The 22,344-nt window shown below is 42.9% G+C and overlaps 1 protein-coding gene across 1 annotated transcript in view; it reads left to right on the top strand.

Moving 5' to 3' along the window:
* ranbp2 (RAN binding protein 2) overlaps positions 1 to 19,548 on the top strand; it is a 34,108-nt gene extending 14,560 nt beyond the window's left edge. The window contains exons 20-29 of the mRNA XM_071895814.2: positions 30 to 4,893; positions 9,110 to 9,286; positions 9,926 to 10,012; positions 10,450 to 10,655; positions 12,026 to 12,290; positions 13,015 to 13,101; positions 13,251 to 13,402; positions 14,773 to 15,046; positions 15,529 to 15,881; positions 18,313 to 19,548. Of these exons, the coding sequence (XP_071751915.2) occupies positions 30 to 4,893; positions 9,110 to 9,286; positions 9,926 to 10,012; positions 10,450 to 10,655; positions 12,026 to 12,290; positions 13,015 to 13,101; positions 13,251 to 13,402; positions 14,773 to 15,046; positions 15,529 to 15,881; positions 18,313 to 18,618 (6,771 nt within the window). The 3' untranslated portion in view covers positions 18,619 to 19,548. The remainder of the gene's footprint in view (positions 1 to 29; positions 4,894 to 9,109; positions 9,287 to 9,925; positions 10,013 to 10,449; positions 10,656 to 12,025; positions 12,291 to 13,014; positions 13,102 to 13,250; positions 13,403 to 14,772; positions 15,047 to 15,528; positions 15,882 to 18,312) is intronic.
* The last annotated feature ends 2,796 nt before the right edge of the window (positions 19,549 to 22,344 follow it).

Raw genomic sequence — 22,344 nt, 5'->3', positions numbered from 1 at the left:
TGAATCTTGATTTGTTTCATTTTTTACAGGGCCCAATGTATGGCATGAACCGTATGCCACCACAGCAGCATATGTATGCCTACCAGCAGCCCACTCATACACCTCCCTTGCAGACGGCTCCAGCCTGCATCTATCCTCCTCAAGAGCAAGTCTTTGGTACCCCTCTCCGCTTTGAGTCACCAGCCACTAGCCTCCTTTCCCCATACAGTGAGGAATATTATGGACATAGCGTCACTCAACCAACCACCAACCCTCCCCTGCCCGAGCCTGGCTATTTCACCAAGCCATCTGTAGTCCCTGTTCAGCCACCAAAGAGCATTGAGGGGAAGCCCATGGACTTTGGGAAGATCTCTTTTGGCCAGCAGGCACCTGCCGAAGTCCCCAAAGTGCCTAGTTTTGGAGCAGGGACAGTTGCCCAGCCCACACCTTCAGCTGCTTTTAAATTCAACTCCAACTTCAAATCAAACGATGGAGACTTCACCTTCCCGGCCTCTCAGGCCAAGCATAGCGAGAACCTGCTTGGTCTTTTGACGTCAGACATTCCCACTAAAACAGATATAGTTCCCGAGCAGGAGCAGCCCCCCGGCCAAACGGGCATCTTTACCTTTGGCAGTAAAAATGTCACTGGCTTCTCTTTTGCTGACGCTGCACAGAGCACAGGCACTGGAGGCCTGTTTGGAAAAGTGGAGCAGCCTTTTAAATTTGGAGATGTTACCAAGCCTGCATTTGGGATGGCCAAGTCTGCAGAAGAAGAAAGGGCAGTGGAGAGTGACAATGACAGCACTCATGTGGAGGAAGATGAGGATGGCCCTCACTTTGAACCCATTGTACCCCTTCCTGATAAAGTAGATGTGAAAACAGGTGAGGAGGAGGAGGAGGAGATGTTCTGCAACAGGTCGAAGCTGTTCCGATTTGACTCGGAGACAAAAGAATGGAAGGAGCGGGGCATCGGCAATGTTAAAATCCTAAAACACAGCACTTCAGGGAAGGTCCGCCTCTTGATGAGGAGGGAACAGGTCCTTAAGATCTGTGCCAACCACTACATCACTGCTGATATGTTACTGAAACCAAATGCTGGCTCAGACAAGTCCTGGGTCTGGAATGCCATTGACTATGCAGATGAACAGCCTAGGCCGGAGCAGCTGGCCATCCGCTTCAAAACGGCAGATGAGGCATCACTTTTCAGAACCAAGTTTGAGGAAGCCCAGAAAATTGTGCCCAAGTCACCAGAGAAGCATGACCAGCAGGAGAAGAAAGAAGCAAGTCTAAAACCCTCTGAACCTCTTGCAATGTTTGGAGCCCAGTTTGCAATTAAAGAAGGGGAATGGGACTGCAGTGTGTGTGTTGTAAGAAATAAGGCCACGGCTGTGCAGTGTGTCGCTTGTCAGAGTGCCAATCCAAATTCTTCATCACAGCCAGATTCTACGGATGGTAGTGAAACCAAAGGCCTTGCTGGAGGGCCAACTTCAGCAGGTGGCTTTACCTTCAAATTTGGGACAGATTCATCAAAACCCAGTAATGAAGGCTCTACATTTACAGGATTTGGGGCTTTTGGAGCTTCTATACCATCTTCATTTACATTTGGCACAAGCACTTCAACAACACCTGCTAACACAGCAACCAGTGCATTTGGTTCTGGCTTTGGAACTCAGTTTGGCAAGAAACCAGGGCAGTGGGACTGTGACACATGTTCTGTGAGAAATGAGGCTTCTGCAAACAGTTGTGTTTCTTGTCAAGCTCTTAATCCCTCAGCTAAAACAACTGCCACCGCAGCAGCTGTACCAGCAGCAAAGCCCTCAACCTCTGCTTTTGGCTCTGGGTTTGGTGCACAGTTTAGCAAGAAGTCAGGGCAGTGGGACTGTGACACATGTTCTGTGAGAAATGAGGTCTCTGCAACAAGTTGTGTTTCGTGTCAAGCTCTTAACCCCTCAGCTAATACAACTGCCACCGCAGCAGCTGCACCAGCAGCGAAGCCCTCAACCTCTGCTTTTGCCTCTGGGTTTGGTGCCCAGTTCAGTAAGAAGCCAGGGCAGTGGGACTGTGACACATGTTCTGTGAGAAATGAGGCCTCTGCAAACAGTTGTGTTTCTTGTCAAACTCTTAACCCCTCAGCTAAAACAACTGCCACAGCAGCTGCACCAGCAGCGAAGCCCTCAAATTCTGCTTTTGGCTCTGGGTTTGGTGCCCAGTTTAGCAAGAAGCCAGGACAGTGGGACTGTGACATGTGTTGTGTAAGAAATGAAGCTGCTGCTAACAGTTGTCTCTCCTGTCAAAATCCCAACCCTGCAGCTAAATCAACAGTGGAGGCTCCAGCAGCATCAAAACAATCAACTATGTCAATTGGGTCAGGTTTTGGGGTTGCTTTTGCAAAGAAAGATGGGCAGTGGGACTGCAATACATGCCTAGTCAGAAACGATGCATCAGCCTCTAAATGTGTTTCCTGTCAGACCCCGTGCCCCAACCCCTCCTTAGGAGCCATGTTTGCCAAGAAGGATGGACAATGGGACTGTGACACTTGTCTGGTGAGGAACGATGCCTCTGCCAGTCACTGTGTGTCCTGTCAGATGCCTAACCCCAGTGCTAAAACCACAACCAGCAATGCTCCCTCAGCCTCCACCTTCAGCTTTAGCTTCGGAAGTAAGAGTTCATCGAGCGAACCTACTGAAACTGGATTTACAACAGCCCTCGGAACTGACAGTGCTTTTCAGTTTGGTCAAAACAAAGACAAAGGCTCTGCTGCTTCCTTCAAGTTTGAGGTTCCCCAATCTGAATGTAGTACCGCAAGTTCTTCAGGCTTCTCATTCTCAATGCCCATTCCAGCTGGTGGCTTCAAGTTTGGCATTCAGGACACTGCAAAAGAAACTCCTTCTACTGACACTCAAACACCTGCATCAGGGTCTGCCTCCATGTTCCTGAAAAGCATAGCTGACCAACACAGAGAGAAAGAAAATGAGTCTACACCATCAGTGGGTGAGACAGAGCAAGATCAAAATCCACTATTTACTGGAAAACCCGATACGTTCAGTTTTGCAGACTTGGCCCAGTCCTCTGGAGGCGACTACCAGTTTGGCCAGAAAGACCCCAATTTCAAAGGTTTTTCTCGGGCTGGTGAGCAGCTGTTCTTATCATTACACGCAACCCCCAACAAGGCAGATGGCTTAGCTGAACAGGAGGAAGAGGATATGTACAAGACGGAGGAGAACGATGACATCCAGTTTGAGCCAGTGGTCCAGATGCCTGAGAAGGTGGACTTGGTGACAGGGGAGGAGGATGAACAGGTTCTTTACTCCCAGCGTGTGAAGCTGTTCAGATTTGACCCCAGCACCAGTCAGTGGAAAGAGCGTGGGGTGGGAATCCTCAAATTCCTGAAAAACAGTACCAATGGCAGGCTGAGGGTGCTGATGAGAAGAGAGCAGGTTCTAAAGGTATGCGCCAACCACTGGATCACCACCACCATGAACCTTAAGCCCCTAGCAGGCTCTGACAAGGCATGGATGTGGTTGGCCAATGATTTCTCTGATGGAGATGCCAAACTGGAACAGCTAGCTGCCAAGTTCAAAACCCCAGAGCTGGCAGAGGAGTTTAAGCAGAAATTTGAGGAGTGTCAGAGGCTTCTTTTGGATATCCCACTGCAAACCCCCCACAAACTTGTTGACACGGGCAGAACAGCGCACCTCATTCAGAAAGCTGAAGAAATGAAGTCTGGTTTGAAAGACCTGAAATTTTTCCTGACAGACGAGAAAACAAAGATCAAGGATAATGATAGCCAGGCAGACATCACAGCATCCAGCAATGTTTCGGGCCTGGTAATCAAGCCTCATGCTGAGAGCACCGGCCCCACCTTGGAGTGGGACAACTATGACCTTAGAGAGGAGGCCTTAGATGATACTGCTGACACATCTGTCTATGCCTCTCCCATTGCCAGCAGTCCCATTAGAAAGAACCTTTTCCGTTTTGGGGAACCCACTGTTGGCTTCAGCTTCAGTTTCCAGCCTGGCATCAGTCCGTCCAAGTCTCCTGCTAAGCTTAACCAGAGCAGAGCCTCAGTGGGTACTGATGACGAGCAGGATGTGACTCAGGATGAGGAAAGGGATGGCCAGTACTTTGAACCTGTGGTCCCCTTGCCTGACCTGGTGGAGATTTCCACGGGGGAGGAAAACGAGCAGGTAGTCTTCAGTCACAGGGCCAAACTGTATCGCTACGATAAAGACCTGAGTCAGTGGAAGGAGAGGGGCATCGGAGACCTCAAGATCCTGCAGAATTACGACACCAAACGGGTGAGGTTGATTATGAGGAGAGACCAGGTACTCAAGATCTGTGCAAACCAATGGATCACAACAGCCATGAAGTTGGAACCTATGAAGGGTGCCGAGAAGGCCTGGGTCTGGAGTGCCTGGGACTTTGCTGAAGGGAGAGAGGGTAAAGTTGAACAATTGGCTGTGAGGTTCAAGCTGCAGGACGTAGCTAACACATTCAAAGAGGTCTTTGAAGAGGCCAAGAACGCACAAGAAAAAGGGGTACTATTGACCCCTGTAACATCTAGAGTGGTTACTCCTCAAGACGCTGTATCCACAGGATCTGCAGCAACCACAGCCACCACAGTGTGTGGGACAGAAGCCATCGCTGTTCTGGAGGAGACCACCAGGGAACGCACAGAGCTTTCCCCTGACAGTAAGACCTCTGCAGCTGGGTCACACAGCCCAGCCAACCCCTCCAAGGCAGTGGTGTCACCTCCTAAGTTTGTCTTTGGCACCGATAGCCTTCAGAAGATCTTTGGCACTCCCAAATCTTCCTCTGAGGTTGAGGATTCTGCATCCAGCTTCAAAGCCAAAGATGGTGGACGGCCTGCCCAGGCTTCATCTGCAACACCTGCATTCAGAATCCCAGAGAAAGGTAAGACTATCTCTTCAAGTAGACCACATTTGTCTGATTCTGTTGACACGATTTGTTTTCAAATGCTTGTTTTTGATTGACAACATCATGACAATGTTTTTCTCCATCAATTGATGTTTACCCCATTGTCTTGTCCCATCTGCATCTCATTAGTCCATCGTCTACTTAGGTCGTTTTCACACTTGGTAGATTTGCTTGAGTCCGAACCCGAGTTCGATTGCTCCCAGGCCCCCCGGCGTCACTGGTCTGGTTTCACACTATTATAATTCTGCCGAAACACAGTACATTTGCATAAAACATTCGTCATCACGTGAGTCCGTCAGATGCACTTTATTGGTGGAAATGCCACAAATGAAGAAAAATATGCGCTTCACGTAGGTGACCTCAACACGACAGCCTCACTACTGGCCAGACTTTACAGATTATTTTCCATCACATTGCAGCAGAAGCGCATGTGCTCATTGTTTTTATTTCCTGAATGAGTATGGACTGCGTTCCCACTGATGCAAACCGTACCACTGTTCTCGTGGAACCGTACTCAGACCACCTCGCGCTGGTGAACTCTGGTGCGGTTCCTGGGTCCGGACCCGAGTTCGAAAAAAGCTTTCTCATTACCAACTTTTGACACGAACCGTACCCAAATTCTGACTAAAAGGCCAGTGTGAAAGCGCCCTTAGTTGACCCAGCCTATGCACAGTTTTTTGACAGGACAGAAATGGTATTGAAGTCATTGCAGCACTCCTTGCAGCACTTAAGATTATGTTTCATCATACTTAACGTATACATTGAGTAACAATGCAAATAATAAATAAGCCACACTGGGTTTTAAAGGATAATTCTGGTTATTTTCAACCTGGGCCTTATTTTTCTAGTTTTTGCCATCATGAAGATTTATTGATCATGAAAATTTCATCACTTCAGTGATTCAGTTCTTCATAGCTTCAGTTCGCGGGGAGCACTGCTGTCCAACACACAAATACAGGGCCAAAGGTTGAACCAAAAAAGCGATTAAAACACGTCCTTTCAACATATCACACTGCAGTTGAACATATCTTTAAATAGGCTAGCTGCAATTGAACCCTTACCACAACATGTCAGTTATGATAGCGCATTTGATACTTTTTTTAGCGTTGCTCACACACTTCCTTATTTACTTTACTAGCTGCCGGTTTTCTGTTGCGTTCAGGTTATATTGGAAGAAGTGGAAGAACGGGCTTTCATTACTTCAGCTTAGTAGCTTTCTTGCCGTGTTTTACTCATTGTAATGGCCACATCCAAAATTTCATCATTTGTCTTTAAGAATTTAAAAGCAACCATAAAAGAACTACAGTAGAGATTTCTCGCTTTTCTTAGGTACGGGTGATTGTATTAGGAAGTGAATATAACTGATGATTTTGATATTTAATCTGGACTGCTGACTTTGGTGGATTCCCTGCTATGTTTACTACTTGTGTTGACACACTTCTTAATTATGTGATGCCAGGTTGGAGAATTCACAGAGCATCCGATATGCACTGAATGCAGCATCAGAGTACTTTTGTGGTCTAACTCATACTAGTTAAAATAACATGTTTAATATCTCAAGATATGCAAATTTCAGGCAATAGATAATCAGAAATTGGATATAGGCAGGTGCCATTGCAGTGTGAGTGTTACTGTGTTGAAAGGATGTGTTACAATCGCTAACTGAAGCTACATCAAGCTCTACAGTGAAGTGACAAAATTTTAACCAATCGTAGGGCTGGGCGATAAATCGATTTTATCAATTAATTCAAATTTATGGTTCAGGACGATGTGTAAAAATGAAAATCGAGTTTCACTCTAACCTGGGTAAATACGGCACGGAACTGCTCTCTGTCAATCAAGCCCCACCGCTTCCCTGAGCTTCCGCAGTTGACAAGAACGCCCACCGAGATTTCACCTCAGACACAAGCACAGTATCAAGACGGCAGCACACGCTTCTACAAGTGAGGAGCTCGTTTCCAAAAAAGGCAGTGTCTCCTCAGTCGTTTGGAAGCGGTTTCGTTTCGACATCGAGCGAACCACTGTCCGTTGTAAAGTTTGTCTAAAGTCTGTGGCAACTACAGGTAGCAGCGCGACAAATTTATTCCAGCATCTCCGACAGAGGCACGCAGCCGAGTGGGCACTGTGACATGCACAAGCTAGCAGCAGCCCCCAAATGCCTGCTAAAAAGCAGGTAACATTAGTGGCATCATTATTTTATTTTTAAAATTTGTTATTTGTTTACACTTTATTGAAATTCATCCTTTGCACTTTTACCCATACTAACTATTAGGAGCAGTGGGCAGCCACTGAGCAGCACTCGGGGAACAATTCCAGTTGTAAAGCCACTTCCTACATGTCTTTTTGCACAAAAGAGCCTTCAAAAGAGTTTGTTTGCTATTCTTAAACATCTTGTTTGTAGATATTGTTAAAATAAAAACAAAACTTATTTGAATAATGCCTTTGTCTTTTTTAGTTTTTAAGAAAAAGAAAATCGATTAAAATCCGGTGTAGGTGTGAAAAAATCTGAGATTTTATTTTTAGGCCATATCGCCCAGCCCTACACAATCGTCATGATAGCAAAAACCAGGAAAATAATGCCCAGGTTCAAAATAACCGGAATTGCCCTTTAATGACCATTCAAATGATGCATACCCTCAAAGAGATTGTCTGATTACATTATAAACACATTTTTACATAATTATGACGCATCTACTCACATTAGTATAGTATCTCACATTCTTATTTTAACAATTTTAGCCTTCTTGTTTGTGTGATTATAATCCCAGCCTCACAATTAGTTTCTTTTCACCCAACAACCCATTATCTTTTAGGGTTGGATTTTAGGCTTTTCAAAGATAACCCAATGGCTTTTTGGACCAGCACATCAACCACCCAATTTGAGCCCCCAGGTACTCTTATCACTGCAATGTGTGTTGTCACCTTCTCAGCTGTCACCTGGCTGGCCCTCACCACCAGAAAGACATAACCTGGCTGCACGGAGTGGAAAATACAAACCAAGAAGCTAACGTGTTGCATGTCCAGTGTGTGTTACCAAATGGAGGTGGCAATTTTGACTTGTACCAAGAGTTGTAATAATAGTCAACTTATAGCTTATAGCACGTATCTCAAAAAAGTTGAGCACGTGCTTCATCTAAAAAAGAGAAAATGGTACAAGCTATAGAATTAAAAATAAAACAAGGAACCAAAAGAAAAAAAAAAAAAAAAGATAAAAACAAATAAAAAGAAAACAAAATAAATAAATCATTACAGGAAAGCCAGTGTATGAAAATTTGTTTAAAGCAGAGATTTAAAAAACTATATAGATTTAGCCCAAGTACCTCAAGCAGGTCCAGTTCCACAAAGTAGGCACCCAGATGGCGGATGCCTGATCATCTTAAGTCTTGAGTCTAGATTGAGGGACAGTCAAAAGTGCCTTGCTAGAGGATCTCAAGCTATGGTCAAAATTGTGGTGTGGGGATTTGGTAATGCAGTGATGACAACTGCAGTGATGTTTGCTAACCTTGAATGGGCAATTGACCTGTGAATTGATAGAGGAAAGATAAAACTATGTTCTGGATAGCAACAAGGGGCACATTGGCCACAGCCAATGTTCTCCTCCCTCTTTTGAAAGCTGAGCTGAGGAGATTCCACTGAGAGCATTCCCTCTGAGAGGAATGCACTGTGCAAACGTCACATACGCCATTTTTAGTGCAGGATGTGTAGCAACAGCATGAAATGCAATTCCCTGTCCAATCTGGTCCTCACCAGTGATTTATACCTCAGTGAAACGAAATTGGGGTTCAAGCTCGGGTACAATGCTCCTCTGTTGCAAATGGAAAATGTGGGTTGTCAGTGGACTGCAGTCTATCAATTGGATTACAAAGCACCAGGAAATCTGAATTCTGAATTAAATATTCTCTTAATGCATATTACCTTACAGACTATGTATTTGAATTAATACTTGATTGCGTGATTGAGGTTTTTCGGTGAACATCCTAAGTAGTTTCGCAGTAATTTACACTAGGAGAAATGCATGCCATTCGTTTGTGCAATGCATGATGTGTTTTTTTTTTTTGTGTGGAACTAACACCTTTGGATATACAGGGAACTCCATTGGTATAAAGAAAGCAACTTCATTTCTGCTATTCTGCCTTCTTTAAGCAGTCCCTTCCCAGCCTGACTGTTTTTAATCCACATGTCTGTGTTGTAGCGCCCCCCCAGGCAGAAGAAGGCAGTGCATGCTCGGACTCGGACTCTGAGGTGGAGGTTGTGTATGTCAGGGAGCCCACCGCCGAACAGGCTGCTTTAGCCAGGAAACTGCTGCTGCCCCTGACCTTCTTCTGCTACCAGAATGAACCCGGCTACACCAGCGATGACCAAACTGACGGTGAGACCAGAAAGATGAGAAACAACCCTCTAGTTTCCCTCTTCTGTTTTTAAGATAAGATGAAGTTTAAATGAACCCATGGGGAAATTGTATTGTTGGATTGGAGCAAGTTGTCACTGGCTAGCACAATTTGGCCCTGTCATGGTAACTGGAATCCATACTAACTAGCCTATCCCTTTAGAATTGTTCTTAGCTGAAAAATGGTAAACATAGCAGCAAGGAATTTTCCAGGGTGTCTGCAGGTCCTGAAGAAGTCTTAAAATATAATTAATTCTATTGTCTAAGCTCAAGGCCTTAAGGTCTTGAATAAAGCTGAATGTAGAATTTTAAGTAACTTCAGTTTCAGAGGTCTTGAAAAATTTGCCCTTTCTGTTTTGTTTTGTTTGTTTTTTTTCATTGAGAAATCAGCCCAATCACACAGATCCATATTCTGATAAGTCTATAGTTGTTTTCATTTTCATGTTTATTTAATTTCATTCATTCTCACTGGCATCAACAAGGTCTTACAAATTGTTTAATTTACCTGAGGTCAGCTTTTCTGGTGCCCGAGATAGAAACCATGCAATCAACATATCTTCCTTAATCAAAGCAATGTCATTTAGGCAAAGAAGACAAGTTGAATTTGATGTGAATTTTCAGATGAGGACTTTGAGTCAGCGGTGAAAGCCTTGAATGGAAAGCTCTACCCTGATCTTCCTGAGAGAAAGGCTGCAGCATGTGGTGATGGTACGTCACACACTGCTATTCCATTATAACAAATACCTCAGCGTCTCCCTTATCCTTTGACAGTTACCATATTGGTTTGATTTATTTCCTTGATATTTTGAGATCTGTATTGTTGTGTGTGTGTGTGTGTGTGCGTGTACCTAGAGATAGAGATAGATATAGACGCATCCTCTCTCTATGTATAGATAGATTTTTGTTGCTCCTCTGGCCCGTCACTCTCTTGCTTTCTCCCCTCTCACTCTTATCCCCCCCTTCCTCCCACTCTCTCCTTTTCTCTCTATTCCCTTGTCTTTTTCTCTCCTTTCTCTTCTTTTCTCTTCAACCATATTGCTTGTGAAACTGCTTCTACCCCGTTTATTGATCAGGTTAATTAAAAGTAGCACTCAGCTCAGCTACCAGTCATTCCCTACCCCTAACCTTGTGTGTCCTCCATCCAGCCTCAACCCTCCAGGCAGAGGCAGCTTCAGAGCCAGACTGCCAGGTGGTCTGGGAGAAGAAGCCCACGCCGGAGGAGGAAGAGAAGGCCAAAAGCCTCCAGCTTCCCCCCACCTTCTTCTGTGGCCTGGGCACCGGCGACAGCGACCCGGACCGCGACAAGTCTGAAGACTTTGACACGGAAGTCCGCAAAGCACAGCAGGACTTGGTATGCAGTTTGCGTTATGGACACAAGACTTTGAAATCTAAAATGGGGTTCCCATTAGGGTTCGACCAAAATGGCTTTTAAAGGCTGATACCAGTTTTTGGATTGAAGCTGCAGTTAAACATTATTTTGTGCTAATATTCAGTATCTTGAAATTTGACAATTTTCATGCCAAAAAAGTACAAGTATTCAGTGTTTCACCCGGAACTGCATTCCTGTCGGAGTGGAAAAGCCTCTGAAATGGGATATTCATGCATACTTGGAATCTGATCAAAATATTGCACTAGAATCCGTTCCGATTAAAGGCTTCACATATGCAACCAGTTTGATATTGAGCATTTCTACAATAAATATGTAGTCAAACACACTGCATCATATCCATCATATCAGAGGTGGACAACACTGACTGGCTGACATCCCATTTTTAATAAATGACCAATATCGGCAAACTGATATTTTGGTCTAACTCTAGTTCCCACAAAGCATCTTATCATTTTAGCCATTGTAAATCACTGGAAAATCTGCTGCTTGTGCTCAAACACTTAATGAACACCCATTGAACACGCTTGTTTACCTAAATTGTATTCTATCCGGAATTTCACAAATGCTATCTTTTATGACGCAACTGCAAAGTTTCCATACATGTTGAGGAAATAAATGCAACAAATCTCCCAGCAGCCACTGCTGACACCATTGTCGAGGTCCAAATGTGTGCAATTAATTGCTAAAAAATAGTAATATTGTGAGACATCTGAAAAACATTGTTGTGGTGTGGGTGCCCAATTCTGTAATGTTATAACTAAAGTGAACTTGAAAGTAAAATTTAGGGCACTGTGACACAGTAAACTGTCTTGATTTTAGCCATAGCCTCTACTCCAAAACATGCTGAGATATAGTTTGAAGTGTCAGCTCAGTTAACCTGAACAACAGTTGTTTCTTGGCTTTATTAGTTAGCTAACTGGCTAGCACGCTAATTTAACAAAGCAGCTAATTTTAACTACTAGCCGCCACTATATACAAAGCCAGACATGTAACGTTAACTATTGTGCAAGTCACGTGTTTACAAGAAGACCAGATACGGTTATGGTATCTGATATCGGATATGGTTAGCTAGCTAACAAGCTCACACTAGATACAATAGATCAGATGTGTCAGTGGTGAATTGACAAGCCTCAATCCAAAAACAGCACAGAAATTAACCATTTCTTTTTCATACTGTTGAGATGGCCAGGTCACAAGTTTCGATATGCAATCAGCTGTTCTCAGCTGCTGTTGCCAAGAGCTGAGGACCTCCAACATGGCTGCCAGAGGGCACCTGAAACCTTCTATACTGTCAAATTGATAAAATGGAATTGATTCCTTGACTGTTTCAGGATGCCCAGTTAAACATAGCAGTGGAAGCTTCCAGCAGCCCTGCCGAGGCACCAGAAGAGCTGACCTCAGGCCAGGCATCCAGCACCACGGAAGTTGCAGGCAGCGCCTCCACGCCAGAGGACCAGACCTCAGACCAGCCATCAGAGGCCCAGAATGAAGCTCCTAGCAGCAGCTCTCCCATTGACCTGTCAACCAAGAAGAGCCCTGAGCCTGATTCCAGTAACACTACTGCTGCTGCAGCTGCTACTACAACTACTAGTCAAGGTATACACTACCTCCTGTCCCTTATTACACAAGGAAGACCATTCTCTGCCTCCTTGACGGGCTATCCCTTCTGTGTGGGGGAACACGGGGTATTTTAAATTCGAGATACAAGCTCAAACGTCCCAGCAATTTTCTTGCCTGCCTTACAACCAAATTATCTACAAATCAACTGCATTTCTGAGGCACTACTGCCTCTGTTAGTTAAATATACAGTAATTCATTGATTGGCCATGTCCAGATCAGTAAGTTGGATCTTAATCTGTTCTGTTGTTTTTTCAGGCTAGCTTTGCCTGAGTGCTACGCACAAGTCTGAAAGAATATGGAAAGTCAATTTCATAATTTCCAGGCATAAAAAAGTTTGGGAATTGCAAGACATCTCATGTCTTCACATGGATGGAAACGTACTGTTGCTCAGGCCTGATACACGGCACCACTGCCATTTAACACATTTTGATATTAGTTGTAGTGAAGAAGAACTTTCAGGTTGCCTGAATGAGTTGAATTGTCCCTCTACTGTCAGCATGCATTATATTGAGCACTCAAGAAAATCTTCAATTTCAGTCATGAAATTACAGTCTGGGTCTTTGGAAGAAGTGTTTGGGTTTTCTTTTTTTTTCTTTTTTTATTAATGTAGGAATCCCGTGCACAATAATGAAGTATAACATGAATTGCGTACAATTCACTATTTAACAATAACTTTGGCTTCATGTTCCTTTCCCTACAGACGCATCCTTTGGCTTCAACTCATTTGGAGGCTTCTCCTTCGCTGACCTGGCCAGTACCACAGGAGAATTTGCTTTTGGACAGAAAGGTCGGCTTTGTCTCCTTGACTGATAGAAATAATGAAATGCTCTTACATCCTCGTTTTTGTCAAGTCCAGGTGACTTAGCATGTCCCAAGCAAGGCAGTAGCATTATTTTTAATTACATTTCTTATGTCATATTTTCCCCTCTTCTGTAGACTCTAACTTCTCGTGGGCAAATGCCGGAGCAACAGTGTTTGGACCCGCAGTGTGCCCAACACCAAAGAACAATGGAGAGGAGGAGGGAAGTGATGAAGAGGAGGCTAATAATGTGGATATTCACTTTGAGCCAATAGTGTCACTACCAGAGGTAACTTACTTGTACAGTCGTGATTTTAATAAAATGGGAAAATAAGCCATTAAAAAATAATAATAAATTAGTTATCCAGTTGCATATTACAAGAATTTACATGAGTACATGTTGTGAATAGATTTAACTCCAAATTACCTGAAGTGGGAACGTTGAAACAATTAGTCTTTTTAACACTATTGTTAATGGAAACACTAGTCTGTTAAACTAAATATAACCTACATGCAGAGTTACCAATAATACAACATGATATTTCCCTGGTGCATCAATATAGATAACATTTCTATTCATAGATTTTATATATCTGTAAATTATATTTTGTATTTATTACACTTAAATGATAAAAAAAATGACGTAAGCCTATTACAGCCAACCTAGCATGATGGGTCCTTCACATGTTAAAACAAAGGTTGATGTCCGTGCAAGATACAGAGAAGAGTTTTGTCTTGATTGTCCATGTAAGCGTAGTAAAGTTTGACGATGTCCCGATTAGCTCCGTTAGACACTAACAGAGCTGCATCATTTAAACTATCCTCAAGAGCCGCCATTGTTGTTTGTTGAAATTCTGCGGCGCGTTCCTTTCTCTGTCATCAACTAACCCGCCCCGTAGTGCTGATTGGCCACTCATATTCTGAGCAGAGCTGAAACCCAGTCCAGTTGCTCGGGGCCAGACGGGCTGGTTTGTCTAGAATGTCTAGAAACAGGCGTCAGCTATGCCTCCTTAGGTGAACTTCTATTTTTAGACTTGTCATTTCAACAGTTTCATATCTATCATTTAAACGTCACTGAGACTAAGCGTAGTTCCCATCCCTTTAAAGATGTATCACAAGCTTAAATTTTCCAGATTGATGTGCTCCAGGGTTCTAAGAACCCTCTAAGAGGGTTCTTTCCCTCTGAAGTTTGGAGGACACCCTCATTGGGTCCAGTGTCATGTATGCAGCCAAACTTTTTGTCAGAACTATGAATTCCTTGTGGGTGTGTCCCTCCCACTATCATCTCCTGTGCAATAAAATAAACCAAATCAAAGGTAGAAGGATACCATTCTCCTTCTGGGAGAGTAAAATATCTCATCGTAACATCTTAACATGGCATCTGCCATCTTTTGTCTGATGATGTTGCTGCTACTCATTTGTATTTCATAGCAGCTTGAGTCCAAACATGGCCAAATAGTGAACCTGGACATGGAGCACTTTCTGAGACATTCTAAGTAGATTTTGACAATGAAATCAAACTTTTGATTGTCTGTTTTTACACATTATACTGTATTTGTTTTGGATATGCTGAAGGGGGAAGGCATGTTATCAGATCATGCTCAACTGAGAGAGCTACAGGATCACACCACTCATCTTCTCTGGCTAACTGTCTTTCAGGTGGAGACCAAGTCAGGCGAGGAGGACGAGGAAATCCTGTTTAAGGAGCGCACCAAGCTTTACCGCTGGGATCGGGACCTCGGCCAGTGGAAGGAGCGTGGCGTTGGTGACATCAAAATCCTCTACCACCCAGTCAAACGCTTCTACCGCATCCTGATGAGGAGGGAGCAGGTGCTGAGGGTTTGTGCCAACCACACCATCTCTGAGGCCATGGAGCTCAAACCCATGAACACTTCAGCCAACGCACTGGTCTGGACCGCCACTGACTACGCAGGTACACATGGCATGCACACTGTCCCTACAAAAAGTGAATTCATGCACACACAGGATCACGTCTGCATTTGTTTATTTTTGGTCGATGTTTCAGTCTTAAGACCTTTCTCAAAACCTCCATCAGTTGGAATCATTTTTTCTATGGACTAGAGACTTCAGGGGGACTAATTCTCTGCACTGCAAAAGAGAACCCAGTGGTTGTTTGTGTGTTTTGTTTTTTTGCATGCACAAGGTCAAACAAATAGTCAGCTTTTTTAATAGTAGTGGATACTATTTAGTGTTCAACAGAAGGCTGATGATATTTTTTGTGTTGAAGCTGCTGACAGACAATATTTTGTGCTGACATTTAATATTTTTAAATATTCACATTAATATGACTGATAGCAAATTTTTAATAAAAGTCCCCATATACTGATCTGAACCGAATGCTTTTTGCTTTCCACTTGCTGACTGTTTAATGATCCTCTCTCCATATCTTTCCAGAGGGCGAGGGCAAAGTGGAGCAGCTGGCAGCTAAGTTCAAAACCTCCGAGCTAGCCGAGGCCTTCAGGAAGACCTTCTGCGAGTGTCAGAGCCACATGGGCCAATCCGGCGACGATGCCTCCATCTCCTCACCACAGATGTCCAGAGCCCAAGAGCACTCCAGAGAATCAAACCCCCGGGTGTTCCTCACCGTCGCAGCCGACGGCGAAACGCTGGGCACCGTCACCATAGAGCTGTTCTCCCATATCGTCCCCAAGACGGCGGAGAACTTCCGGGTCCTCTGCACCGGCGAGAAAGGCTTCGGGCTGCGGAACTCCATCTTCCACAGGGTCATACCAGACTTCATGTGTCAGGTGAGGAGAGGTGCACTTTATTGTCAAGATTAGATGACAGGTTCACAGATGTAAATGATTAAAATGTCAAACTTGTACAGAGCTAAATTGTTATAGAACCATACAGTTAACTTTATTCAAATGTTAATACAAATTACATGTAGGTAATTTGAGTCATAATGAAACTTCATTTCAGCAATTCAATTTGCATTTGATTGTTAATGTTCTGTCCTAGTATGCAAATTCTGACCAATTTAAAATGGAATGTGAAATGGCCTTTTTGTTTCTAAAACACATGTCCCAGAGTGACATTAGATTAATTGCTTATAGTCACCATGCCAATATTTGACCTCCTTAAGTTTAAAGGAACAATTGGTAATATGGATTCTTTAGTAACATCTAATGGCAGCCATAGGAGCTACAACAACGTGCGTCCTCCTCCACAAGTCTCAGCCAAAGCCCCCCAGCTCCGCCCCCACCTCTCTCACTCCTCCTGTACCCGTGAGCTACAGTGGCCTGAAACTGACAGAAAGTATGAACTGGTGTTTTCACAACAGACAGCACCTAGCCAAGTAGCGTTACAGTCCAGAAATGTCAAGTGAAGAGGAAACATATCCCATTGCAAACTGTTATAAACTAGTGCAGTGCCCGTTCGCCCTCGCTTGTTTATTCAAAGTTTATTAATATTGAACGTGTCGCATGTCCAAATTGCACCAAATCCGACACTGCACTTCCTTGGGTCCCCAGCAATACACCCGCCAAGTGTGAAGTCAATCGGACGAACGGTTCTCGAGATATGCGACGGACACACACACACACAGACAGAGATTCCTTGCTTTATAGTATGATGTTTAGATCATCCCACAGAGTTACAGAACTATTATACAGCAAGTCAAGTAAAAGATGGAACCAGTAGCTGCCGATGCTATCGGCAACCCAGAGGTCTAGCAGCTCAAGCTGTAGCTAACGCTAACCAACTTTACCAATACCCTTTAGCTGCTCACTAGCAACAGGTTGTTTGTGAGCAAATTGCTTGACAGATAATTACTTATGCGCAGCGAAGCTGTGGCGAGCTAACGTTTACTTTGTTGCATCGACACAAAATGTTAGCTAACTAGCTTCTGTGTCTAATGTTGGGTCCATCATAGGTTGTAATGTAACAAATGTCAGGCCAACTCCGCATCGCTCTGCCAATACATGATGATAATTTTGTGCAAGTTTGTTCCTTTAACAGTTTTCATTTTAAAACGATACCACAAAAATGTATTGAATTTAAATAATAAAACAACCTAAAATAACATTAAATAAGATTGAGTTGTTACGGTCACGGTGAGAACAAGGGTGGTGCGATTACTGGGACTAGGAAAGGTGGAACAAAAATACAACCAATGACACTTACCATAATTCTTGATGTATTTTACGTCAAAAATTTCACCCAATTCTAAGCCGATTTTGAAGCCAGGAGCAGCAATTTGAGGTTTTGGTCATACAATGTTTATTTAACATATCACAAACCCTGATTTTCAATATTCATTCACACCAATTTACAGCCCAAATGCCTTACAACCACACAGAAAGCTTGAAAATTGCATCTTTCAATGGAACAGACATTTAAATGTTGTGCAGAATGAACTGTAAAACCTCATACATAGCTTAAATCTTTTGGCTCTGTTTTCTGTTTTTTAGGCCTTAGTCACAACTGGAAGTTGCGCTTTTGTACTTTACATATTGTATGATCATGACATCGCTGTTGGCTGCAATCTGCAGTTTTCCTGTGATTGTTTTTGAGAACATCTGTGGAAAGTGTTCCTGGAATTGTACTCTGAAGCATCTGTGGAGTCTCTGATTTGGCCAGCAGAGGACTTTCACACCAAGCAAGGCACCCTAAAAGCATGTTTCTAACCCAGATCTTCACCTAAATCAGTGTTGGGGATTGTATTTCACAGGTACACTTTTTCACATTGACTCTTCCCAGGTCCAACCCAACTTTTTTTCTCATTGTAGGAGCCTTACACTTAGCCTGCACCAGGCAGCACAGAGGCGTTAACCCTGAAACAACTTTGCTGTTCTTGTTTTTTTTTCCATCTGCCATTGATAATACGTTTGAAGAGCGTAAACTGAAACTACAGAAACTGTTATCAATGGACATATTTTGCCATGGTGCAGTTTTGCTTTTGCATGTGAGCAGCGAAATGGTGCCAATGAATAGAGACGGTTATTACGCAAAATCATCTGGCGCATGATTTAAGGTGGTTAAATGCAAGGAAAACGTAATCTGTGTGTAATTAAACAAGTGAATTTAATGCCATCTGATGATCGTAAATATCACATGAAACGATTCAAAGTAAAGGTTCTGTTAAATTGGTATTGTTTCTCAAATTGGACACCATGGGACTTTATCAGTAGCAGAACTCCATGCAACACCAGTCACAAGTACTCTCTGGTGTTTCAGGGCGGTGACATCACCAACCAGGACGGCACAGGAGGCAAGTCCATCTACGGTGGCAAGTTTGAGGATGAGAACTTTGATGTGCGCCACACGGGCCCAGGCCTGCTGTCCATGGCCAACCGCGGGCGCGACACCAACAACTCGCAGTTCTTCATCACGTTGAAGAAGGCCGAGCACCTGGACTTCAAACATGTGGCCTTCGGCTGGGTCCGGGACGGCATGGATGTGGTGCGACAGATGGGCGAGCTAGGCAACAAGACTGGCAAGCCCAGCAAGAACATTGTCATCACGGACTGTGGACAGCTCTAGCTTTTCAAACTTTAAGCTCATGGCTTACAGCTGGGATAGGGTTCTAAAGGACTGTTCAGACTAAAAAGACCATTTCAATAATGATCGGTTCCCTGTGCAGTGCATGGCTTTCTGCCAAAACTGAATTCATAGACATTAAGCATCTGAGAATTAAACACTGATTATAGGATCACTGGTCAAGGGACTGGAGCGTATAAACCTGACCTCAGGGTGGCCTGTTCTAGGTTCCTTAGAAGGGGAATTCTTATTTTGCTATCCTTTTTACAAGGCCTCAAGCAGTGCACTTCATAGGGAATATGATGTAGTATATGGGAGGAGGCATTTGGAGCAAATCCAATCTACTCTTGCTCTATTGCACTTACATCTTTAACCCTCTCCTCCCAAGGAATGCTCATGGTTTCCTCAAACTGTTTATTTTGTGTGTATAATTGTACATGGACTACTTTTTTTTAAATGTCTTTTTTTGTGTTTTGTCTTGCATGTGTTCCAATTGAACGTGCTGGTCTTCTTCATAAGCTCCACTTGAGTAGGTTTTTCCTTTTTGAATAAGTCTTAAACAATTGTAATTGAAAGGAGAGGTTGTTTATTGAAAGCACCTATTAGTTTGTAACCATATTCCTGCCTTCTCTCCGAATGCTGCCTCTGTGTACTTTTACTGTGGATGTCATTTTCCCCAGTGATTTTTCTTCGTGTACATGGATTTCACAAATAATTGGAGTTTATACTTGCCCACATAAACTCTTTAAGAGTCATCTTAATATAGCCTTGTCCAATGGAGGGAGGGTGGATAGATAATGTTGTTGCATCTGGTTTGGGCTTTGAAACCCTCTATTATAGTAAATTGAGATTATCACAGTTGAAATTGAAATGGTGCTTATTGTACCAAAATAATATGCTGGTAAAGGAGAAATAAAGTTGCTTTATAAGTAATGGATGGCTGTTGTGGTTTCATAGGGTTAAGGCCCAGACTCAAAACAAGCAATCTATCAATGTCATTTGATGGTGGTAAGTTTGGAAATGTGGGGAATTGTTTTGGGGTAAAATTATGTATTTGCAAATAGCACTAAAAATGAGAACGAGACCATATTTTCAAAGTGCTCTGAACATCAGGAGTGGAGCTACATTTAACTGGAGGAATTTGGAAGTTGTGAGCATGCCAGGGAGGGAAGTGAAATTTGGGTGAGTGATTCAACTTTAACCCAAGCTGGGACCTTTGGTACCTGTTGCATCCAAAAGAGAATTTTAGTGATGTTGTTTGCCCAATAGTAGAAGCACTGCCAGTATTTCTACCTCTGAATGACAACAAAAGTAACTGCATGGTTTAGTTTAACAATCAAATTCTAGTTATTAATCACAAAACTGGATGAATGTGGCAAATTATTTATTTGGTTCTTAATTATTACAGCCAAATTGTAAAGACTGACAATATTCAATGTTAATCACACGTTTGAGGTTGATAGCATGTACTTTTGACTTTGGCACTTTTAACATAATTTACATAACACCATTGGAAAAACAAAATCCATGCAATATTTCTACTCATTGAATGGCCTAACCCAGAGCTCCTCTCACCACTGCTTTGTTGGTCCATGTTGTCACTGATGCTGCCACTGTAAGAGAATATGACCCATAGTTAACTGATCCAAATATCAAATTTCAATATTGCTGGGCTTGAGGAGGAAACAAATGTGTTCATACATTTGTTGCTTCATTTGACAAGTTGAAGCATGTTGGCGGATTGCATTTCTCTGGAAATATTCCATGCAATGTATGCGCTTCACTGTACAAGTTGTCTGAACCTATAATACAATTAATTTCTCTGTTAGTTGATATTACTAGTAGGGTGGGCATCACTAGGATGAGCTATTCCTGGAACCAAAGGAGTATGATATTCATCCAATCACAGATGAACGGATATAGGTTTGTGAGAGTACAGTGATGATATGGACACACCCCTACCCCTACCTCTTCGGCACCCCGCTCCTGAACATGCATACATATACACTACATGCATACCTGGACTGAAGTGTTATCCAGATCTTGTTGAAGAGGACAGATGTAGATGACTCCAGATCTGACAAAAGCCTGCTCTCTCAAGTACTTCTACAAGAGTCTGGGCATCTGACAACTTCCAAGGCTCTACTATTTCCACCAACTGATTTTAAGACGTCAAACCCTCCTCCATCCCTCAGTTTTGAAAACTGCCCTGTGAGACTTTCTTCAAACTCCGCAGAATCTCCATCCCTGTGTGAAGCAGATATAAGAAGATACAACAAGAGAGTTCTGTAAATTACACTTCTACACTTAGGCATTGCTATCAGACCCTTCAGAAATGTATAAATAGAGTACTAGATACATGGAAACACAATGCAGGCCATGCCCAGGGTTTCTGTTAGACATTTTTTTTGCCTCCAATGTAGCCGGTAAGATTTCAGGATTCCGGACGAGTACAACATTTACCAGACAAATCTTTTAAATAATACATTTAAGTACCAATAAACAATACAAACCAAAAGTAGGCTAATGATCCAACAAACACATTTTTTTGACAGTCAACATAAGGAAACTATGTCTTAATGATTGTAAGTCTGGATGAGGTATAGAAAAATGTCAGTCCGTTCATTCGATTCACTCATTCATTCAAACTCGACTCGACACTGCCATGTCGAGTCGAGTTTATATCGAAGTATCGAATGCTCCAGATGCTGCTCGTCTCGGACAGCCTGCAGATACTGTGTCTGCCAGTGGCGTGCACAGACTCTCTAAGGGGCAGGGGCAAAAAATGAAAAAGGGGCACCTCTTCTGCACACCAATTCTGGTTTTGGGAAGCATAAGCACACACAAACCTTAAGCAAGTGTGTGTCTATCGGTGGCATGGACATGTTCTGAGAAGGCACTTTTTCATTTTTTCTTTGCTAGTGTTGTTACTAATCTTAGGGGCCAATGGCTTTATATACTCTTAATAAATCAACACGATGACAAATGTATTTCTTTGGAGTTTCTCTGTACTCATTTACTGAACTACATTACACTACATTTGATGAACAAAACAAACCCTCCCTCCTTTTTATTTATGATTCTTAACTAAATTGTCATCAGGAATAATAAGACAATGCTTGTAAATGTTTACCATTTATTTAGAAAGATTCCACAGGTTTGAATTTGGGGAAAACAAAAAAATAGGGGGGAAACCAGTTTTATCTCTCAAAAATGTATTCTACTTTCCTGTATCAGACTGGATTCACAGCAAAATCCTCCTATTGACTTACAGTCAATTGACTGCCCTGCTCCACATTGGAGAGATGGGGCTCTGTTTTTGGGGAGAAAAGGAAGAATCTGAATTCATCTGATTGAAAGATGTAAAATGAATGCTATAATTGTGTTACAGCGTCTATGGCTACACTTTCATTACTTCAAACAGAATACAAAAAAAGTTGCAGTTTACTGAGAGATTTCTTAGGAAGACCAGAATGGAGAGAATTACAAAAATCAAGTCTGCTGGTAATAAAAGCATGCATTAGTCTTTCTGTATCACTTTGATAGAGAAACGACTGAACCTTTGCTGTTTGTTAGAGGAAAGCTGTTTGGGTGACATAGATGATGTGGGCTTCAAAATTTAAATAAGGATCTAAAAACACACCTAGGAACCCGCCACTAACGTACAGCATGTCTCACTGCACACCAATAGAGGGCGCGGTGGTCTGCTGGAATGGGCTGGTTCAGGCC

This window comes from Centroberyx gerrardi, chromosome 10 (genome assembly GCF_048128805.1).
Source record: "Centroberyx gerrardi isolate f3 chromosome 10, fCenGer3.hap1.cur.20231027, whole genome shotgun sequence".
In the NCBI taxonomy this organism is placed as follows: domain Eukaryota; kingdom Metazoa; phylum Chordata; class Actinopteri; order Beryciformes; family Berycidae; genus Centroberyx; species Centroberyx gerrardi.
Note: the sequence above shows the minus strand (reverse complement) of the source record. Positions and strands in the feature narration are given on the sequence as shown.